At 40.9% G+C, this 22,841-nt stretch overlaps 1 protein-coding gene across 1 annotated transcript in view; it reads right to left on the minus strand.

Moving 5' to 3' along the window:
- The window catches only part of LOC111156405 (dynein axonemal heavy chain 7), a 263,890-nt gene extending 241,332 nt beyond the window's left edge, over positions 1 to 22,558 (minus strand). Inside the window, exons 1-5 of the mRNA XM_022517313.1 lie at positions 22,500 to 22,558; positions 11,755 to 11,817; positions 5,421 to 5,483; positions 2,205 to 2,313; positions 1,294 to 1,441 (exon numbers count right to left, since the gene is read on the minus strand). Of these exons, the coding sequence (XP_022373021.1) occupies positions 1,294 to 1,441; positions 2,205 to 2,313; positions 5,421 to 5,483; positions 11,755 to 11,817; positions 22,500 to 22,514 (398 nt within the window). The 5' untranslated portion in view covers positions 22,515 to 22,558. The remainder of the gene's footprint in view (positions 1 to 1,293; positions 1,442 to 2,204; positions 2,314 to 5,420; positions 5,484 to 11,754; positions 11,818 to 22,499) is intronic.
- Between the last annotated feature and the right edge of the window lie 283 nt (positions 22,559 to 22,841).

The following is a 22,841-nucleotide window of genomic DNA, read 5'->3' on the forward strand; positions in this document are numbered from 1 at the left end:
TCAGGAGATCAGGTTCTGAGTAGAACTGAGTGAAATGGAGAATTCAAAGAGAACCCTGTGTGATGGTAAAACCCAAGATGGGCTCTATCTTCACCCAGAAAACAACCAGAAATGACAGGCACAGGAAGTTGTATCAAGAAAGACCATCTGGGGCGCCTGGGTGGCTCAGTGGGTTGGGCCGCTGCCTTCGGCTCAGGTCATGATCTCAGGGTCCTGGGATCGAGCCCCGCATCGGGCTCTCTGCTCAGCAGGGAGCCTGCTTCCTCCTCTCTCTGCCTGCTTGTGATCTCTGTCGGATAAATAAATAAAATCTTTAAAAAAAAAAAAAAAAAGAAAGAAAGAAAGACCATCTGTCTTGACCAGATTTCTGGGTAGAGAAAAAGTTGCTTCAAAGACTTTGTAATTAGAGCCTACCTGGTCCACAGCTTTGGGTTTTGATTTTACATTGTTTGTGGGTTGTGAGAGTGCTTCATCCAAAAAACCGATAGAAGTAAGCCAAGCTAGTAAGATTCTAGTGGAGACCAGGAAAGGCAAACTCCAAACCCTCTAGCAGAGGCACCCACAATCCAGCTGCACAGGGCTCCCCCAAAATCCCCTTGCCCTTTGTAAGCACAGAGCACCCACTGTATTCCCTTCAAGATCACGGGGTCCGTAAAGCCCCACATGGGGACTGGAAGACCAGGTTCTGTGAGTGAGTTACTTAATGCACCAGGTCATGAAATTATGTCCACAAATAGCCATGTGTGGGCCTTGAGAGTCATAAAGAAAGAATGTACCAACCAACTAGCATGCGACAGTGAGGAAAGAGTGAGGAGGAGTTAGTGACTTGTGTCTGCTCTGCTCTTCATAAATGGACATCCAGCTCACACCAGGCAAGCCCGGCCCTGCTCACACTGCTGATGGCTTCACCCCAGTTCCTTTTTTTTTAAAGACGAGGAGGCCCCCCCAATGCCAGAGAAGCTGCTAGATCACCTGAGCTGGTGAGATGGGGAGAAAGAAAAAACTGCCCCATACCCTTCCACCAACCACAGTCGTTGCAACCACAACTCCCAGACATTGTGCTCTCCCAGCCAACCTCAGAATTCACACCAGCACCGCTTTAGCTCATGGTATTTCAAAGAGGGACACCCGTCACAGGGTGAAGCTCCAGATTTCATTCTTTATTGGTATGACCTCACTCCAACAAGGCTTTAAGGCATTCTTAGAGATGCACAGAACTTGTATACTTTTAGATAGAAAGTTCCCCAGTGCTCTCACGAGGGTCACACACACTGGTCAGCTTACACAACTCACATAATGACGTTAACAAGAGTGCTTCTAAAGTTTTCTCGTTCTTTATGTAGAGATTTGTTCTTGGTTTTAGTAGTAGACGGTCCAGCATAACTGTCCTCAGTTTGGTCCACTATTTTGCCCTTTTTTCCAAAGTGTTCCAGGTACTCAGCTTCAATTAAAAAAAAAAAAAAAAGCATGAGTTAGTCCTCTAAAAAATAAGCTAAACCATGTGGGTGGTTAGAATAAAAGGCTAAAGCACCTTTCAAGAAAACACTACACACTTTAAGTTCTCAAGTAACCATAGGTACAATTAATTTTCTTTTATTAGGAAGTTAAACTACTCTTGTTTTATATCATCATACTAGAAACTTTCGATTATTTCAAAATATTTAATTAATTTAATTTATATTTTGATTAACATGCTAATAAACCCTAATTTTCAATTAATTTGCATAGAGCCTTCCTAAAATGAAGATTAAAATTATTATTAAAAACAGAACACAAAACTATGTCAGAAAATTTAAAGAACCATGATGAAAGAAAGTTAATATTCAATGTAATCAATCTAATGAGTCAAAAAAAATAAAAAGTAAAAAATATTAAAATGACTAATCTGGAAGCAATATTTGCAACTTATTAAAATACTTCTTACAAAAAAACTTCTAAGTCTGTTGTAGAGAAGTCTGACAATAAATCAAAGTTTTAATATAAATGCCCCCCAATTCTGAAAATATCACCTTTTATAGCCTTTACAACAGCCTGAGATAATTAAGAACTAGAATTAATTATTTTATGAGGGAAAACATTTGGGATAAATTTTTCTACTTGATATAAATGTCATTTCAGTTTTACAATTTCACTACTCTCAACTAAATGTTGTAATGATTTTTTTTCCTCTTGAAAATTTCTCTAAGTTGGAATGAACTTCTTACCATATGACTGTTCGTTTTTAACACTAAACGGTTCTGGAATATCATCGTCCTGTTTTATATTCAAATGGAATGATGGAGCTGCCTGCTGCCACTGGGGCTTTGTACTCACCTGAAACATGAAATTTAAATAGCATTAATAAAACAGGATCAGGGGAAAAAAACCCTTTTTTATGAAACTCATGAGTGTTTATAAACACATTTTCTCAAACAAATCAGGACATCTGGAAAGAAGGCACACTCAACAGCAAATTGTACTCCTGTGAACGGCTGTGATGTGTGACATTTGTGAGACATTACCAGAGTCTCTGCTGCTAGTTGGATGTGGGCATCTGTTACCTAACACTGGGGTGTTCATTCCAAAGAGCCTACTCACCCCCAAATATTGGCAAGTGGCTTTAAAGCCTTCCATGTTAATGAGAGGAACATGCTGCTGCTCTCCAATGCTAATGAGCTTCTCTGCATTCCAGCTCCAAAAGATCTTTCTGTTCTCAGGGCTCTAAGCAGCTCTAGATTTCTCTGGCCACTCACAAATGTATTCCATAGTTTAAGGCAGGGTTCATAAATTCTTGTACTTACAAGAGCCGGGCAGATATCATACAAGAGGGAGGAAGACTAGGGATGATAGCTAATTGGCATTCAGCTTCAGTGCTGAAATGATAGAGGGTGGTGAGGACTGCAGCAAAAAAATACCTCGGTCTTCTAAAAAGACAACAAAAATTCGCCCAGGAGAAGTATTCTAATACCAGAACACAGACCCACTGCTCCGGGGACCTATGACTCTTCAATAAACCCAGATGGGTAGATTTTATTTCTCCTAATATTTTTTAGAGACTTTATTTATTTGAGAGTGAAAGTGAGAGAGACCACAGAGGGAGAGGGAAAAGGAGAAGCAGCCTCCCTGCTGAGCCCAGAGCCCAATGGCTGCATCCCAGGACAGATGGGTGGATTTTAAAGCAGTATTACATTTTCCTGATCACTGAGTCTGTGTCCTCCTTTCACATCCAGACCAACTTGATAGCTGATACCTGTGCACTGGCTGCTTCTTCGTGGTTTTACTCTCTCCAGTCTTTTACTCCTCTTTCACTCAAATAAACTTACTGTATGCAAGTCCTCATTTCAGTCTCTTCTTCTGCAGGAAAACAAGCTAAGACAACTTAAAAATCAATACTCTCCCAACCTTCGGTCTGCCCTTCCATTTCTACACTCTCATCTTGCTCCATAAAGGATTTAGGACTTGTGGGAGCGCTTCGAGTGAGCTGTGCAGAAAGGGTGAAAATCAGGTCACTGGCTGCGACCTCCAGTGCCGGGTCACCCTTGATTTCAAATACAGGGATCACCTCCAGAAGCATGAAGGTCTGTTGTGAAAATCACTCTAGATCTAAACTACTGCTGGAAAAAAGTCACCTAAGTGCAAACCTTAATTCTCAGATGAAAATACTTCGCTATTTTTAATTGATGGATTTTTAAAACAGCTCTTAAAAATATTATTTCTTGCACAACACATAAAACTCAAAGAATGCTGAAAACAATTAAGATACATATGAACATAAAACCAGGTTTAAAGCCCCAACAGAAGGATTTTAGACTATTAGATGCCACCAACAGGAAAGGATTATTCTACAACTTGGTCACAGAATGGTAAATAAGAAATTTTAGGTTTATATTTCTAAACCCATATACTAACAAGACACAATGAACCGAGGACAATTGTTATTTTTTCCAGTTTTAAAATCTGTTAAGTTTTCAAAAGAAAATGTCTATTTTATTTCAAGTCGTATCTTTTAAATTAGAAAACTTAAAATTGATTTTGTAGAACTAGAGAAACATTCAATGGCTCCATTTCTCAGATCTGGGCATGATAAACTGGCATTATCCACATAAACATACATTTTTTAAAGATTTTATTTATTTATTTGACAGAAATAGAGAGCCAGAGGGCACAAGTGGGTGGGGGAGCCCAATGAGGGGCTTGATCACAGGACCCTGGGATCATGCCCTGAACCAAAGGCAGATGCTTAACCGACTGAGCCAACCAGGTGCCCCCATTTAAACAGATTTTTAATTAAAATTTGTATTTTGTAATGTTCAAGGAAATTCACTTAAGAATATTAGCTCAGGTTTTCCAAGGGAAAAACTGTCATCCATTTTAAATTATTAGGAACCTTTTTACAAAAAGCCACACAACTTCAGTTTTATACTTGTTTGGAGCTTTTAAATTATCTTTCAAAAAATAATGCTTTAGATAAACCTTGAAAACATTATGCTAATCAGGCATCAAAGGACAAATGTGTATGGTTGCACTTACTAGAGGTAGCTAGAGTAGCCCCTTATGGAAAACAGAAGGCCAGCCACCATGGGCTGGGGGGCACTCGGGAGAATGGAGACATACTGTTTAATGGGGACAGAGCTCGAGTTTGCAAAGATGAAAAGAATTCTGGAGATGGATGGTGGTGACAGTTGTACAACGATATGAGTGTACTTAATGCCACTGAATTGTGGTTCAATTAAAAATAGTTAAAATGGTAATTTTATGTTAGGTATATTTTATCACAGTTAAAAAAAATAACGTTTACACTGAGCTTCTACTTAAATTTCACTTTGATGAGTCACAAGAGCACAATTCAATGGCATTACGCTCAACATAATTACTATTAGGATTATCGGTAAAATTTATTACAGTAAAGTATATAGTATCCGCACTTACCAACTGAAAATGCCTATGAACTGCCTCTACCATAGGACAATGAAAATTTATAATCATAATAATTTCTAGAAAGGATACCAAGATCGGAGGACTCTTCTGTGGCCTAGCATTTCAATGCTGAGAGATATAGCTCAAAGAAACTCCTTTTTAAACTCGGAAGGTGCAGCTCAGGTTGATAAATGACCCTTTCAGATCCTAAAGCCATTAGGGACAAAGCTGTAAGCTGAGGCCTCCTTTCCTGACTCCAACACTGATAATCTTGCCATTGGTCCATCTTGAAAATTCCTTTATCCAGAATATTAAAATACTCTGGACATACTAGGAAATGCTGGCTTACAAGTTACTTTAAGATTGTACTTTTTCCTACTATGTGCATCTTATAGAATTTCTCCACCAGAAAATAACCAAATGGAGCACAAAATTCAAAATCAGATGTTCAGTTACTTATTTACAAGTCTGAAACCACATTTTCAAAAGGGCAAAGATCCACTGAGAGGATACAGGTGAATTACCGTAGCCAACTGGGGTAAAACTCTTGCTGATGTCTTGGATTTTTCTTTGCTGTCTGTCTTACCCTGCATAAAAAAAAGAAAAATTGTTGACTCTTTACATCACAATCGATTCACTCAAGCACTTGTACAGACGGTCACTACACAGTAAGACGTTACCCCAAACCCTCAAAGACCTACTGTACTAGTCTCACATTTGTCCACAGAGGCCTTCGAAGGACTTCCTCTGTAGCAAGGAAAGAAAGGAACATGGCATCCCACAAGACTCAGAAAGCTTTAAAAAGTGTGCAAAACTTTTTATCCATCACATCTGCTTTGGGGAATTTATCTGAACCTAGTTGGTGTGCAGGCCTTACGTGGCTCTCCCACCCTTCTCTATCCCTGAAACCATTTTGTTCTGTCAACAGCAATGATGTTCCGCTTCCTAAGGTAACAACGATTCAGGCTAATGCGCCCTCAAGTCGCCATAAGGAACACTTGTACTTTTCAGAGTAAAGTGTTACTATCTCCTTTGAGGAAAGGACAAGGACCTGGTAGGAACTTCATCTACGTAAGAGGGAGTACAGTTGAGGAGGACAGAGTCCTGCTTGGGCAACTCGTTCATTGCCTCTCAGCATCAGATTTTTACTTTCTACCCTGCTTTGGGATTCCTGAGTAGGACTCCATGAACATTACTCCATCTGGCACAGCACTCTAGAGGGTTCTAGAGGGACACTGAAAGAGAAGGGCTTTTCCTCCTGGTTCCAGTGCTTTTCCCCATGGCTCCACAGCGTGGCTGCCAGAAGTCAGCGTCCTTCCGGCGGGCACCCTCCCAGCCTGTGGTATGGGGCTGACCCTGTGGCAGAAACTCTTCAGGAGGTTTCACTGGCATCCCTATAAGCAGCCTTCCATCAAGTTCCTCTTACATCACAAAGGGAGACTTCATTTCCAACTTTTTAGCACGTAAGTAGGTGTTTTACTCACTTCCCAGCCTGCAGGATCTTTGCAAATGTCTTTGTCACCTGAGTGGGCCACAGCCACTCCCTCTCCAAGTAGCCTTATCTAAGCTTTGGGGGACGGATGGATCTTCCAAGTTCCTTCCTTGAGGGCTCTCCCTTGGACCTAGAGGGAGTGGCTGTTCCTTATATCCACCATTCCTTTATTCTTTAAAACTGTTGTCCGAATCAGCATCTACTAGCCACCTGCAGCTACCAACAGCTTTAAATGTGGCTCATCTAAAGTGAGAGGTGTTTAGAGTATATTTTTATGTTTAAGAATATATTTAATATATACTAGATGTTGCAGACTTAGTACAAAACACAAAGAATGTGATTAGAATATATTTTACATTGATTACGGTATGTGTTGTATATTACTTTAAGGACTTGACATGAATTTTTCTCATTTCATTCCCTTTCAAACTCTGAGACAGTATACTGCTTTTATGCATATTGTATAGATAAGGACTTTTTATAGGATTCTCTGCCCCTACAAAGCAAACAGGCCAGTTAATATTAAGAACAATATGCTTACATCCAGGAGAGGAGAGGGTATGGAGCACAGCATTGACAAAACATTTCAAAAAAGAGAAAGGATGAAAACCATGCCGGGGGGTATAGTCAGATCTCTACAGAGAAGGACAGCAATAGGCTTACTGAAGACAGAGGAAACATCATGAACAAGAACTTGGAGACTAATTTAGGACAGCAGACTTGGGAGGATACTGGAGTTAATGGTAAAGGGACTTGATCCAACCAAAGTAGAAAGTACAACCATTCTCTTATTCCACCATGATTTACGGAACTTCTACCACGTGCTGGGTTCTCTCTGAGGCACTGATCTGTAGTCATTGACAGGCCCAAGCCCAACCCCTCACGGAGCTTACATTCCAGTGGGTACAGACAGCTATCGCTACAGGAAGGAACAAGTATGATGGAGGGAAATAAAACAGGTGAAGAGATAGGGAAAAGGTAGAGAAGTGCTAGGTTTCACAAAATAGTGAGGCCACTTTACAGGGGTTATATTTGAGCAGGAACCGAATCAAGGGTGAGGGACAGCTGGAGAAGTGGGTGCTGCTGTCTTAAGGAGCTCAAGTGTTTGGGGCTTGACTGGCCTGGTTGACAAGAGAGCCCTTTTAGTCTCCTCTGAGGAGACCTTGAGTCCCAGTTTCCTGGGACAGTCCCTGTGTATAGCTCTTTCCTGGGTATAATTAGGACTTTCATTCTCAATGTCATCTCAGTTTGGGTGAGAAAGCATATTTTTATCTTCTTTATCCTGCAAGGCCATTCAGAGGGTTATTTCATAAATGGTCCCAGCAGCAGTAAACAAGGTATGTGAGGAAGAGACTAAGGGCAGCAGTGAGAAGAGTTTAGTGGCTTTTTAAAATAATCTAGGCCACAAAAGATACTGGCCTTGATTTAGAGAAAATGCTAGGAACTACAACCTTCCTAGGACACAGTTAAATCACACTGTTCCCTTGGTCAGAAACATCAGAATCTCCCTATTAAAATCTCCCTATTAAAGCTTCATCACCTTGGTTTTCAAAGCCTCCCCAACATGCCCCAAACTACCTCGTTCCCCAGCCTCTCTTAGATACTCTGTAGCCATAGGACTCCTGTGGCCCATGAAATAGGAGCACTGACAGGACGCATAAGAGCTACTGTGCCTTCTCCAGGCTCTCCTGTCCCTGCCACTGGCAGTGAGGGGGGCCGCATGTACTCACTGGCATAGGCAGAAGGGGGAGGAGGACTGCCCGGCCCACATCAGACTTCATGCGAGTAAGGGCAAGCTCTGTTAGGTTTCTAAAATGTAGGGGAATAGGGTGCCTGGGTGGCTCAGTGGGTTAAGCCTCTGCCTTCGGCTCAGGTCATGATCTCAGGGTCCTGGGATTGAGCCCCGCATCAGGCTCCCTGCAGAGCAGGGAGCCTTCTTCCCCCTCCCTCTCTGCCTCCCTCTTGCCTGCCTCTCTGCCTACTCGTGATCTCTCTCTGTGTCAAATAAATAAATAAAATCTTTAAAAATAAATAAATAAATAAATAAATAAATAAATAAATAAATAAATAAAACATGGGGGACTGTTATGTCAGTATTAACCAGACTAACCAACAGACCTGCCAGTATGCTTCTCAGTATTTCCTTGTTATAGTCCAGCTCTTTCTTCAGGACCAAGGTCAAAAAAGTGTAGATTTTCTTTTTGAACTCCAATTGCAAGTGATCTCTTTAAATATGTATAACACCCTTTTGGCAATTCTCTTATTGTTTGAATCCGGTCTGAAATATAATTTGTGCCTGTGTCTGCCCTGCTCTCCTAGCCAGCCCCTCATTCCACTCCATCTCAACCTACTAATTCGGTCTTCCAGAACTGGATAAATGGACTTTAGTTTAATTTTGTCTTAGAAAAAATTAAAATTGGTTAACCAAGTCCTAAGAGAAAAAGCATAACTAAAAAAGAAGAAAAAAAGAATTGCAATGAGCTTCAAACAGTATTTACCAAAGTACAACGTCAGATTACGTGAATGTTTCACACATCCAGTGCTAGAGCAGAAATATTTTCTACAGTTCCCAGTGAACCATGGGATGTGAGGGAAACGTGGGCATGAAATCTTCAAGCTAAAATGTGCAACGGGGGTTCTCAAAGTGGGAGGCTTCCTGTTAGGAAGAATGAGGGTGGGATAAGAATGAGGTTGTAGAGAAGAAATGTGGGAATATATGTTCCCAGTGACCTAGAATTTTCACACTAAGACACAGAGGGAATTCACGTGGGGTCTACAGTATAGCATCACGACAAACGTACAGAACACCTTGCTCACCGAGCCTCCTGCACAAACCCTCACACACCTGACCTGGGATCTCTGTCCGGCCCGTTCTGCATGCTGAGCCGGCAGTGCCAGCCTCCTCAGCACCCTGGGTGGACGGCGGTGCGGGCCTTGTGTGTCCTTATACCGCGGTGCAGAACATACGTCTAATAGAGTCTTTTGCACGTAGTGGTTCTCTAGCTAACCAATAAAAGCAGCCACACATAAGCCAGAATTTCACCTAAGTAAGGTCATTCTTCAATAAGATCAGAGGAGTGGATTTTCAAGTAAGATCTACATATTTTTGCTGACAAGAAATTCTATTTTAGTCAGCACTTTCCTATCCAGTGATGACCTAGCCACACACTGCCCTTTCCCTTTTCTTTGGCACTCCTGTGAGACTGGCCCTAAGGAATTTCCACGGACTCTTCTATCGGACAAACCTTGTGCCTCACCTCCTTTCCCATTCTTTTCTGGCTTCGCCTGTGATTATACACATGGCTGGAGGGAACAGTTCTCTGCTGGCTTCAATTCACATAGGAATGACAATGTTTCACCTCAAGAAAATGTCTTTTGCTTTCTGCTGTGGGGTTTCTCCAATTCCATAAAATGGGACTCTCAAGGTCGCCCCCTCTGCACACGTACCCGTACACATGCATGTGTGCACACGTGCCCATGTGCGTGCAAACACACACACACAAGTAACCAGAAGTGGGTGAAAGTTAATACCCTCAGGAGAAACCACCACCAATGTGGGATAAGAGCTGATTAATAAAAACGACTCCCTAATCGTACCGGGTATGTGATTTCAGGAAGCATTGGAGAAGCTCTTCAGAAAATGACAGGATCACCCCCCAATTACCCAATGTGGCAATGAACTTGCTAACACATCCTCAGACTGACTTTTCCTTCTTCTTACTTTTATTCTCCTCTATCTCTTATTTCTGCTTCCTGGGATCACCTCCCAAATAAAGTACACACGGATCCTTTCTTCAGGCTCTTCTTTCACAGGAAAACAAACAACTTAAAAATTAATGTTTTTCCATCCTTCTGTCTGCCCTTCCGTTCTTCCAGTCTCATCTTGTTCCATAAAGGATTTAGGATTTGGGGGAGTGCTAGGATTGAGAAAGAATGAAAACCTGGTCACCAGTTCACGGACACTGGGAACCACCAGTGCTGAATCACCCTTGATCTCAAGCACAGGGATCACCTCTAGAAGCATGAAGGTCTGTAATGAAAATAACTCTGGGTCTTAACTACTGCTGGAAAAATGTTGTCTAAGCACAAAACTTAATATTCAGATGGCAATATTTTTACTTGATGGGTTACTTTTTAGAATATCATTAAAAAATATTGTCTAATAATTTTTTTATTTCTAAAATTCCAAAGGACACAAAGAAAAAAAAAAAAGCAAAGATACAATCAAATAAGAACACAGCATATGGCTTAAACCAGGCAACAAAATCATTTTAGACAATTATATGCCTCGCTGGCTAGAAAGGATTATTCATCTCAACCACTGAATATTTATTCAGTAAATAAATTTAAATTTTGTTGATATTTCCAAACCGATATACCTACCAGTAACATAAAAAAACAAATGGCAATTTGTTTTTCAGTTTTAAAATTTGTTGAAGTTTTAAAGGGAAAATGTCTATTTCAGATCTTTGTCTTTAAACTAAAAAACAGATTTTTTGCAGGACTAAAAAAATGCTAGCATTTTATTTTATAAAACATGGTATGATAATCTTGACATTATCAACACAAACAGGTTCATAATTAACATGTACTTTGAAATGTTCAAGAACATTCACCTGCAAAATTTCATTCGAGATTTTTTTAAGCTGAGAAGAGCTTTTATTTCAAATTATTAGGAATCATCTCTGCATGAAGCAATCCAGATTTTATAGTTTATTCTGAGTTTTAAAAGATGTTTCAAACAAATAATGTTTGCATTGAACCTCCACTTAAACTCAACTTCCAGCAATCACAAGAGTATAACTCGATGGCATTAAACTCAATATAATTACTAGAAAGTAAATTTTATTGCAGTCAAATCTAACTTTTCTAGCACTTTATCAACTAAAAATGTCTATTAACTGCTGTTTCTACTGAACAATGATAATTTAAAGTCAAAATAATGACAAAGGATGCTAAGATCTAAGAGATCACATGTTAGTGCTGGAAGAGGCATCTCCTCAAAGTTCATTAAATCAACTCTTCTCATTTTCAGACTTAGAAACTGGGGCTCAAAGAGGCAAATGACTCACCAACTGTCACAGAGTCATTAGTGGCAAAGCTATAACCCAAGTCCTCATTTCTTGATTCCAATATAGCTTCTGCTAGCCCATTTTCATGATTCTTTTATTCAGAATACTCGAGTGTTCTTTGCAAACCAGTACTTGTAACTTATGATTCCTTTATTAAGCTGGTTATTTTTCTCAAGATATGCATATCATGGATGCTATCCATCAGAAAAGAATGAAATGGAGCAGAGAATTTAAACCCAGAAATTCAGTAACCTTCTCAAAGCAATAAAGTATGAAAATATATTGGTAAATTACCGTAGATAACTGTGGTAAAAATCTGACTGGTGTCTTGGATTTTTCTTTGCCGGCTGATTTGTCCTGCATGAAAAAATACAAAAATAAAAACAAAAAACGGAACTGCTCACTCTGTTAATGCTACAACTGATTTACTCAACTAACTTTCACAGTGTCTAATATAAAGTACATATCATCCAAAATATTCTAAAAACATACTCTTTAGATAGCATAATGTTCTGTACAGAAAGTCAAAGGAATCCACAAAAAATTATTAGAACTAAGGAATACATTCTAGCATTAGATATAAGACCAATGCACAAAAAAAATCAATCGTATTTTTAAACACTAGCAATGAACAATCCAAAATTGAAATTAGCAAATCATTTACAATAGAATTAAAAAGGATAAAATAGGAATAAATTTAAGAAGTGTTAAGACTTGCATAATGGAAGTTATAAAACATTACTGAAAAAATTAAAATTAAAGACAATTTTAATAAGTGCAAAGTTTGCTCCAGGTTCAAAAGGGACACTGTAAGAAAAAGGGACTCTTCCAGTTTCCAGTGCTTTTCCTCATTGCACTCACGCTGCTGTTGCCAGCAGTTAGCTTCCTTGCCCCTGAGCAAAGCGCCTTTCTAGCCTGTGTTATGTGGCTGATCCAGGGGCAACTTCCAGCAGGTTTCACTGCCATCTCTATTGGTAGCTTTCCAGCCAGTTTCTCTTACATCAAAAGGAGAATTCTTTTCAAACTTTTCAGGATGCAAGTATGTGGTTTTCTCACTCCACATGTGGATATCATCTTCACTGATTTTCACAGTTGAATAGTGTTCTACCATACGGATATAATGCAATTTATCCATTCCTTTGTCTTGCAAGTAGGCATTTAGCTTATTTCCAATGTTTCTCTTACAAAAGATGTTCCAATAAACATGGCATACATTTTACTATACCTGCTTACACTTTTTGCATCTCAGGCACACACATATTGTTGGTGTATTTAATATAAGTATATTACATATGTGCACATCCAATTTTGTCCCTTTAATTCCCTTGGTATATATGTTTATCTGTATACAGACTGTGTCACATCACTGTAACTTCACAATATGTCTTGAAATATGTAAGGCAATTCTCTCCACCTTACTATTGTTAAAAATGATCCAATACAGAGTTCTGGTCCAAGATGGTGGCATAGGAAGTCTCTGAACTCCTCTCCTCCATAGACACACAAATTTACACCTATCCCCCGAGCAGCTCCCCCTGGAGAAGAACTGAGGGCCGACTGCACAGCTGCTGCACAACAAAAGATAAAGAGGCCACAGAGAATGGGCGACTGAGATGGAGACACAGTAAGGAACGGAACACACACTCCCAGCACCAAAGGCTGCAGGGGCTGGGGGAGGGGGAAACGGTACTGTGGAACTGAGCAGCTGTACGCACTGAGGCACAGGAAAAAAAAATGGTTTGAAAGAACTAAAACATAAAAGATCCAGCCTTAGAAGTCCATCAAATAGCAAGGGAGCTGCTGGAATGCTCTCCAAGTTCAAGGGGCTGACCAGCACCATCGTTTATATTCACCTTCCACATCCACAGACAGGAGCAGGGTCTGAGCACTGTAGGCAGGCTGCTGCCTCAGTGAGCACCAAGTCTCCAGCTCACACCAACCCCAGATACCCTGGGGCACAGAAAAAAAACAAAAACAACCCATTGTTTAAAAGAACAGCAGGAATATAAAAGAGTCAGCTCTGAACTCCAGCAATGGCAGTGCAATGGCTGGAACTCTCTGGGTTAGAGGAGCTGGCAAGCACCATAGTTCACATTCTCCCTCCACCTGGATAGTGTGGACAGGACCAAAGTCCAGGTGCCATCATCAGTCTACTGCCTCAGTGAGTCCCAGGCCCCTAACCCACACCAGCCTTAGCCATCCCTCCAAGGCAGCTCCAGTGCAGTGCACGCTGGGTCACCCCTGGTAAGTGCTCACTACAGCTCCAGCTGTCATGCCAAGGTGACACAGATGCACACCACCCTAAAACACTCCAAGTCCACACCATCTTGATTTCAAATGACTTGCTTAGGGCAACCCCAGCACAGAGCACTCAGGGACCTACTGGCTCATGCCTACTTTGATTCTAGCCCTCCCTCCCAAAACAGCATCAGTGTGGGGCACTTCAAAAACCCTTAGCCCTTGCCTACCTCAGTTCCAGCTAGCCTGCCAGGACACCACATGCATGGGGCACACTGGGAACTCTGGCCTGCTCTCCACCTTGGCCCCAGCCATCCTCTCAGGTGCTCCCTTCATGGAGTAACACAGGACATACCCCAGCCTGCATAGCTCCAATCACCCCAACAGATCAGCCTCTACCCTGAGCAATCTGGGCAACCTGGCTTGTACCCACTTCAGTTTTAGCTATCTGCTAGAGGACTCTCTGCATGAAGAGACCCAGGACCACCCCAGTCCATGCCTATTTCAGCTCCATTCATCCCACCAGGGCAGCCCAGCAGAGAATACCTCAAACCCATAGCCCATCAGCAGACAGAGCTCCAGCCAACCAGTGCCACCAGGCACAAACAGTCCACACAGGGAACAACCATACAAAAGATCATTCTTTCAAGTTTAGGAGAAATAGCTATTCCATCTAATTCAAAGCAACAAACACAACAGGTCAAGCAAAATGGGGAGACAGATGTATATGCTCCCAATGAAAGAATAAGACAACACCCCTCCTAAAAACTAAATGAAACAGAGATAAGCAATATGCCTCGTGGAGAGTTTAAAGTGATGATCATAAAGTCGCTCACCAGAGGAGAGAGAAGAGTAGTAAGAACTTTAAAAAAGACACAGAAAACATAAAAAAGAACAAATCAAAATTGAATACAATAACTGAAATGAAAAATTTACTAAAAATGAAAAATATACTAAATGAAAAATATACTAAAATATACTAAAGGGAATCAACAGTAGATTAACAATTGCAGAAGAATGGATCAATGATCCGGAAAACAGGATAATAGAAAGGACCCAAGCTGAACTGCAAAAAAAAAAAAAAAAAAAAAAAAAAAAAAATATATTTTTTAAAAATGAGGCTAGGATAAGGGATCTCTTGGACAACAAACAAACAAGCATTCATATTATAAGGGTCACAGAAGGAGAAGACAGAGAAAGGGGCAGAAAATTCATTTGAAGAAACAATAGCTGAAAACTTCCCTAAGGAAGGAAACAGACATCTAAGATCAGGAAGCACAGATAGTTCCAAACAAGATGACTCCAAGGAGGTCCACACCATGGCACATAATTAAAATGTCCAAGGTTAAAGATAAAGAGAGAATTTTAAAAGCAGCAAGGTTATCAATCAGAATTGAAGGAGAGATAAAGAGTTTCCCCCAGACAAAAGTTAAAGGAGTTCATCACCACTAAACCAGTCTTAGAAGAAATGTTAAAGGGATTACTTTAAGTGGAAAAAAAAAAAAAAAAGCCATCAATAGAAGTAAGAAACTTGGGGCAACTGGGCGGCTCAGTTGGTTAAGCATCTGCCTTTGGCTCAGGTCATGATCCCAGGGTCCTGGGATGAGCCCCTAGTCAAGCTCCCTGCTTAGCTGGGAGCCTGCTTCTCCCTCTTCTTCTACCCTTCCCCCCAGCTTGTACTCTTTTTCTCTCTCTCACTCTCAAGTAAATGAATAAAAACCTTAAAAAAAAAAAAAAGAAACTTATGAATAAAAAATGTAAAATATGACAACATATACATAAAATATGTATGTATATTACATACATATGTATGTTGGGAGTAGTAGGGAGGGGGGGAGTCAAAAAGTTCTTTTAAAACGTGTTTGAACTTAAATGACCATCAACTTAAAATATGAGAGCATTATCTCATATATGAACTTCATTGTAACCACAAACCCAAAACCTTGAATAAATACACAAAAAATAAAGAGAGAGAAACCCAAGCATAACAACTACAGAATGTCCTCAAAGGGAAGAAAGAGAGGAAACAGAGGAGAACTACAAAAACACCCATAGGGGCACCTGGGTGGCTCAGTGGGTTAAAAGCCTCTGCCTTTGGCTCAGGTCATGATCCCAGGGTCCTGGGATTGAGCTCCGCATCAGGCTCTCTGCTCAGCGGGGAGCCTGCTTCCCCCTCTCTCTCTCTGCCTGTCTCTCTGCCTACTTGTGATCTCTGTCTATCAAATAAAAAATAAAAAATCTTTAAAAAAAAAAACAAAAAACACCCATAAAAGGATTAACAAAATGGCAATACATACATACCTACCAACAATTACTTTACACTTAACTAGTCTAAATGTTCTTATCAAAAGACATAGGGTGATGGAAAAAAAAAAAAACAAACAAACAAGATCCATCTATATGCTGCCTACGAGAGACTCACCTCATGCCTAAAGACACATACAGACTGGAGGTAAAAGTTTGGAAGAAGATATAGCATGCAAATAGAAGAAAAAGAACAAGCTGGGATAGCAATACTTATAATAGACAAAATAAAACAAAGACTGTAACAAGAGACAAAGAAGGGCATTACATAACGATAAAGGGGTCAATCTAACAAGAGAATATAACAACTGCAAATATTTATGCACCCAACAATGGAGCAACTAAATACACGAAGTATTAACAAACATTGAGGGAGAAATAACAGGAGAGTTTAACTTCCCCACTTACATCAATTGAGTGATCATCTAGAAAGAAAACAAAAAAATCAAGAAACTACATCTTTGAATGACACAAGAGACCAGATGGGCTTAATAGATATATACAAACGTTCCATCTAAAAACAGAATACACATCCTTTTGAAGGGCACATAGAACATTCTCCAGGACAGATCACATGTCAGGCCACAAAACAAGTCTCAATAAATTTAGGAAGACTGAAATCACATCAAGATTGGAAAAATTAGTATTATTAAAATGTCCATATTACCCAAAGCAATGTACAGATTCAATGAAATTCCAACCAAAATACCAGCAGGATTTTTCACGGAACTATAATACTAAAATTTGTGGGGAACTACAAAAGACTATGATAGCAAAAGCAATCTTAGGAACAAAGCTAAAGGTATCATAATCCCAAGTTTCATGATATTCTATAAAGCTGCAGTAATTAAAACATGATGATACTGACATAAAAACAGACACGCAGATCAATGAAACACCACAACGGGCCCAGAAATAAACTCATGCCTATATGTTAAATTAACCTACAACAAAGGAGGCAAGAATACAGTGAGGAAAAGATCACCCCTTCAGTAAATGGTGCTGAGTAAATTGGACAGCTACATGCAAAAGAATGAAACTGGACCACTTTCTGACACCATAAACAGAAATAAATTCAAAATAGATTAAATACCTAAGTGTGAGACCTGATATCATAAAACTTTTAGAAGAAAACAAGCAGTAATCTCTTTGGCATTGGTTTTAGCAATAGTCCTCTAGAAAGGTCTCCAGGCAAGAGAAACAAATTCAAAAATCAACTCTTAGGGCTACACAAATAAAAAGCTTTTGTAGAGAAGAAAGCCATCAACAAAACAAAAAGGCAGCCTACTCAATGGAAGAAGGTCTTTGCAAATGATTTATCCAATAAAGGGTTAATATGCAAAATATATAAAGAACTTCTACAACTACACACACACACACACACACACACACACACACACACACACACACACAATTAAAAAAAAAATAGAGGACTTGAATAGACACTTGGCCAAAGATGACATTCAGATGACAGATACACATGAATGAAAAAGTGCTCGACCTCCCTAATCATCAAGGAAATTAAAATCAAAACCACATTGAGATACCACCTCACACCTGTCAGAATGGCTAGAATCAAGAAGACAAAAAGTATTGGTGAAGATGTGGAGACGAAAGAACATCACGCACTGTTGATGGAATGTAAATTGGTGCAGCTGCTGTAGAAAACAGTATGGCGTTTCCTCAAAAAATCAAATCTATTGTGGTCCAACAATTCCCTATTGGATATTTACCCAAAGAAAAGGAAAAACACTAATTTGAAAAGATACATGACCCCGATTTATTGCAGCATTATTCTAAGAGCCAAGATACAGAAGCAACCCTAGCGTCCATCTTTTTATGAGTAAAGTTGTGGTATACACACACAAACACACACAAACACATACACAAACGCACACATACACATACATACACACAACAGAATATAACTTGGTCATTAAAAAAGGAGGCGACCTTGCCATTTGCAACGTCATGGATGGACATAAAGAATATTACGCTAAGTGAAATAAGTTAGACAAGGACAAATACCACAGATTTCACTTATATGTGAAACCTAAAAAAAAGAAGTGAAGGAACAAAAAGCCTAAACAGACCCATAAATACAGAGAATTGATCATTACCAGAGGGGAGAGGGGTGGGGTGAGCAGAAAATGGGTGAAGGGGAGTGGGAAATACAGGCTTCCAGTTAGTTAATGAAGTTATGAGAATAGAAAGTACAGCATAGGGAATATAGTCAATAATATGGCAGCAGCGTTTTATGGTGACAGATGGTAGGTTTGCTTGCAGTGAGCATAACATATAAACTTGTCCAATCACTATGTTGTACACCCAAAACTAATATAACATTGTATGTCAACTACACCTCGATTAAAAAAAAAAAAAAAAACTTTGGGGGATTTTGATAAAAATACATTGGATTTCTAGAATAACTTGAAGGAAACTGACAAAATTATGATATTGACTCTTTCATGAATATTTATTCATTCAGATTCTAGGAGTGTATCATTCAAAAACATTTCATAATATTCTTTATAAGGGCCTTAGATATCTTTGTTAGATTTATTCTTAGGTACATAAAGATTTTGAATCAGAAAATGAATCATGGCATGTGAACAACAGACTTAAACATTTTATCCCAACTGCTTTGTCAGTATGGAAAGGTCTCTGAAAGCTGCATCTATGTATAATTGCTGTGATAGGCTTTGTTTGCTGTAATCAAGTCTCCCAGCCTCCTAGCGTTTTGTTTTGTTTTTCTTGCTCTGTGCCTGGAAGTCTAAATTCCTTATACCGGCATCACCTGGGCTCCCAGCCTTCTGGCTTCTGGTGGGAAGTAAGCAATGAGAGGCACTGGTAGGACACTAGAGAGCAGGAAGGGAGAGGTTTTGGGGTAGGGCTTTCCTAGTACTCCCTATTTCCCATAGTTCTGATAATAGCTGAATTCTTTCAGAGCTCAGCTCCTGGTAGGAAGTTATCATTCCAAACAACCCACCTCTCACCAGGCTTTGATAATGGTGTGATCTGTCAGGTCCAGGAATGGTAATTGATGTGGAAAACAAAGGCAGAAGAAAAATTATTACAGCCCATTGACAAGTCTTTGAAACAGGCAGAGGGACATTCCTCTAGGCACTCAGCTTGCTTTGCTGTGGATACTTTGCCAAGGGCAAAAAGCAATCTTAGCCCCACCCCAGGACCCTGTAAGTCTACTTTAACAGATAAAAACTCCTTTGGAAACTTCCTTTATCTCTACCTGCCAAGATAACTCTTGACAATCATTCCCCAAGTGTTTGACCCACCAATAGACATCTGAAGGGTCTGATGCCTGAGTTTTTACTCAACAGTAATAAATGACCTTTCCTAACAATAGTTAGCCCATTCAGGGTCCTGCATACTGTGTTTCCAAAGTATGTGGGAGGCCTACACTGTCCCTAACCACCCCCCAACACTTAAAAGCATATAATGGGCCACTCCTCATGATCCCGGTGCTGCTCTCTCTACCTAAGGATCCTGTCCCAGTGCTTCAATGAAATCAGCTTTTTGCACCAAAGACTCTCGAGAATTCTTTCTTAGCCATCGGCTTCAAACCCCAACTTCTTTCCTAGGTCAGTAATGACCTCCTTTTGCTATCAATCCTTAAGCGCCTCCTCTTTCCCGTTGGTTCTTTACCTTACCCTCATCACTGCAAATGGTCTCTAAGTTTTCTTCAATTAAAGCCCTTTGAGCATGTCAGCTGTATTCTGTTGGGATCCTAACGAATACTTTAGATTATTAAAATAAAAGTTGCTACAGAGTCTAGATCAACCCTGAAGCATTCTGGCTTCGCATTTAGTTTTTATTTTGCTCATTTTCAACTACTTGTCTATTGAAAGGGTATCATAAAACTGGTAGTAATCTAAGCTTAACCATTCTGCTCATAGGACCAGAATCTGTGAATGTGTCTAGTTCCATCAGCCATTTTATGAAGTGGTCTCTTTAAAACAATAACCTTTCCAAATTTAACAGCATTGATTTAACATAGTGGTCCTATATTTGCATTATGGTTGTTAAAGTTTTCACCAAGGAGGTGTGGGTTTCATGTTGAACGGTTTTTACCCTGACCTTTTTAAACAAGGGCATCAAGGAGATATTCAGGAAAACTGAATGAGCATATAAATGCAAAATCACAGTCCTCCTCCAGGGGCACCTGGGTGGCTCAGTGGGTTAAGCCTCTACCTTTGGCTCAGGTCATGATCTCGGGGTCCTGAGGGGTCCTGGGTCGGAGCCCCACATCGGGCTCTCTGCTCAGCGGGGAACCTGCTCCGCCCCCCCCCCCCCGCCTGCCTACCTACTTGTGATCTGCCAAATAAATAAATAAAATCTTAAAAAAAAAAATCAGTCGATTTAATAATCAGAAAAAGCACTAGGGTAGAGATGGGCTGACAGCTTTTCCTCCTCACCTGCCCACAATACGTAGTGGATTTGCGGGGCACTTCATGGTCTTTGCCTGTTTTTTTTTTTAATCTTTAAACTGGAAGTTCTTCAATGAAGCTCAAATGCCTTACTTTATGTTTTAATTTTAAAAATAAAATGAGCAGTTGCAAGAGATTTACCTTTGTTTTAAATACCTAACTTAAGAACTCAGACTGCTATTCCTGAAAAATGCCATGTCACTCTCAAACTCCACTAATGAGATGAATATGTTAAAATCTCCTTCAGCAAATATGATTTACCACCTGCTCACTTTTTCAAACTAAGGGAATACATAAGTAAATGTCACATAAGAATGGCATTTCCAAAAGTTTAATCCATTCCATTTGTTTTAGGTTAAAATATAAAAGCTTTCATCCTTTCAAAAGGAAAACTACACTTGAAATTAGCATAAATAAGAGTACCAAGAGTTTTAAAATTTCTGTTCAAAGCAGTGAGAGAGGGACCTCTGCTGTTTAAAAATGGCATTTAAAGCAGTGGGAATAATCTAGATGGGCTCCTGCAACATTCTTCGGACATCACAATAATGCCCCTTCAATAATATAAGTCTCTTTAGAGAACAGTTGGGAAGGGATGAGTAGTGTCATTTCCAAACATCATTTTTATTAAGATAAAGCAAACTTAAAACTGCCAACAGGTTTTTTAGTGGACACTTTTTAGGTGTAAATGGGTCAGCTGGGAGCTTTGGAAAATAATACCAATTCAGAAATACCATGACAAGTAAGGTAAACATGTGTTTTAGATTTCTGTAACACAGGCTGCAGCTCAGATGAGGCCAAAGACTGATAAGAGCATCGAGCAAATAAGTTGCTTAATGCATATTGATGGTGATGGTAACAAATGTTTTTAAAAGGATTTTGACTACAGTATCACATAAAAAACAATCCATTGTACAGTCTCCTAACGGCCCAGTTTTTTGTTTACCTATTTTTTGGTTGTTTGTTCATTTCTTCTTTTACCACTGATTATATGATAAGTGGATCTGCGTTTCTTCTCAATTTATAACACATTTAAAAACGATGTTAAAACCAGGTTTTCTTGATCATTTAGACATTATGTGATTCACGAATTAGGATTGACATTTTGTTAATCTACAGCCCAAGGGAGAGGGGAATAAATTGCTTTTTAACTCCTTTCCTCAATAAACTACCAAAAAAAAAAAAAAAAGTATCAAAAAGGAAAGAATTCTAGTTCGGTGTTTAAACAAAGAAGCTAAGCAAAATGTGCAGGCTTAAAAGCCACTGTCCTCCACTGAGTACCCGGACGCTCAAGGGGCCTTTTCCATATTCATCAGTGGAGTCAGAGCGGTGTCCTCGTTCGCCAAAATCATGCCCAGGCTTAACGCCTTCCCATCCTGTTCCGGCATCAAGACGCTTGGCCCCTGTTCCGCATTTCTTTGTTCATCATTGCCCTTAAGTTCCATGAAGAAAGTTCAGAAAAGTGGGTATTGCAACATGCATCTTTTATTACCTGCCATGGGGTTTTTCTTAAGAAATTCCACTTGCCGCTTACCAGGCCCTTTCGCCCGCGGTGTGGAACCGCACTTGAACCTCGCAGCCTCGCGGAGGAGGTGCTGACCCCCCACCCCACCCCCACCCCCCTTGCGTGGCAGAGAGAGAAGCTTGCAAAGGTAAAGTGATTTGCCCGAAGTCCCACCGCTAGGAAAGGGAGTGGACCCCATCCCCAGGGAGCGTAAACCCTCTGCAGCTCCCCGATGACCTTCCCCGACCCAGACACACCCGCCCCCAGCGCCCCGGGACGCTCCGGGCGTCGTTCCCCCCACCCGCGCGCCGCTCGCCCGGCCGAAGTGGTCGGTCGTTGTGACAACGCGAGGACGAACCGTCGGGAAGGAAAACTTTTACCAAGTTTTCACGGAAAGCGCTCGGTATCCCGGATGTAACCGGAGTGAAGGAAGCTCCCCCCCCCACACACACACACACAAGATCCCAGAGGGGGAGTCCCGAGGGCCGAGCTTGCATCCCTCGAGACTGAAGGGAGATTGGGCTGCGGGGCCCGCCTGGCCACCCGCTCACCTGCTCGCTGCTCATGGCTGGGAGGACGCTCTCGGGTCACCTAGTGGTGACTTGATCCCTCCTGTGAGGCGTCCCTCAGACAAGAGAAGTGGCGTCCAGAGAGCCCGCCCGCAGCCTCTGCGCGCACAGCGCCCTGGGCGGGGGGGGTCTAGCGTCCTCGTTGCTTAGCAACAGGCCGGGGCCGGATTCATTTCCGGTCACCTACGGCTCCTGGGAAGGCCCCCGGCCCACGGGCAGAGCCGACCTGCAGGGGGCGCTTTCCAGGGCACGCGGGGGCGCCTGTGAGCCGGGCCCAGGGCGCTGGCCGGCGCGGTGGCGCCCCCGCAGGGCGCCCGTTGAACT

This window comes from Enhydra lutris, unplaced genomic scaffold (assembly GCF_002288905.1).
Source record: "Enhydra lutris kenyoni isolate GAN:26980312 unplaced genomic scaffold, ASM228890v2 scaffoldscaffold1, whole genome shotgun sequence".
Classification (NCBI taxonomy): domain Eukaryota; kingdom Metazoa; phylum Chordata; class Mammalia; order Carnivora; family Mustelidae; genus Enhydra; species Enhydra lutris.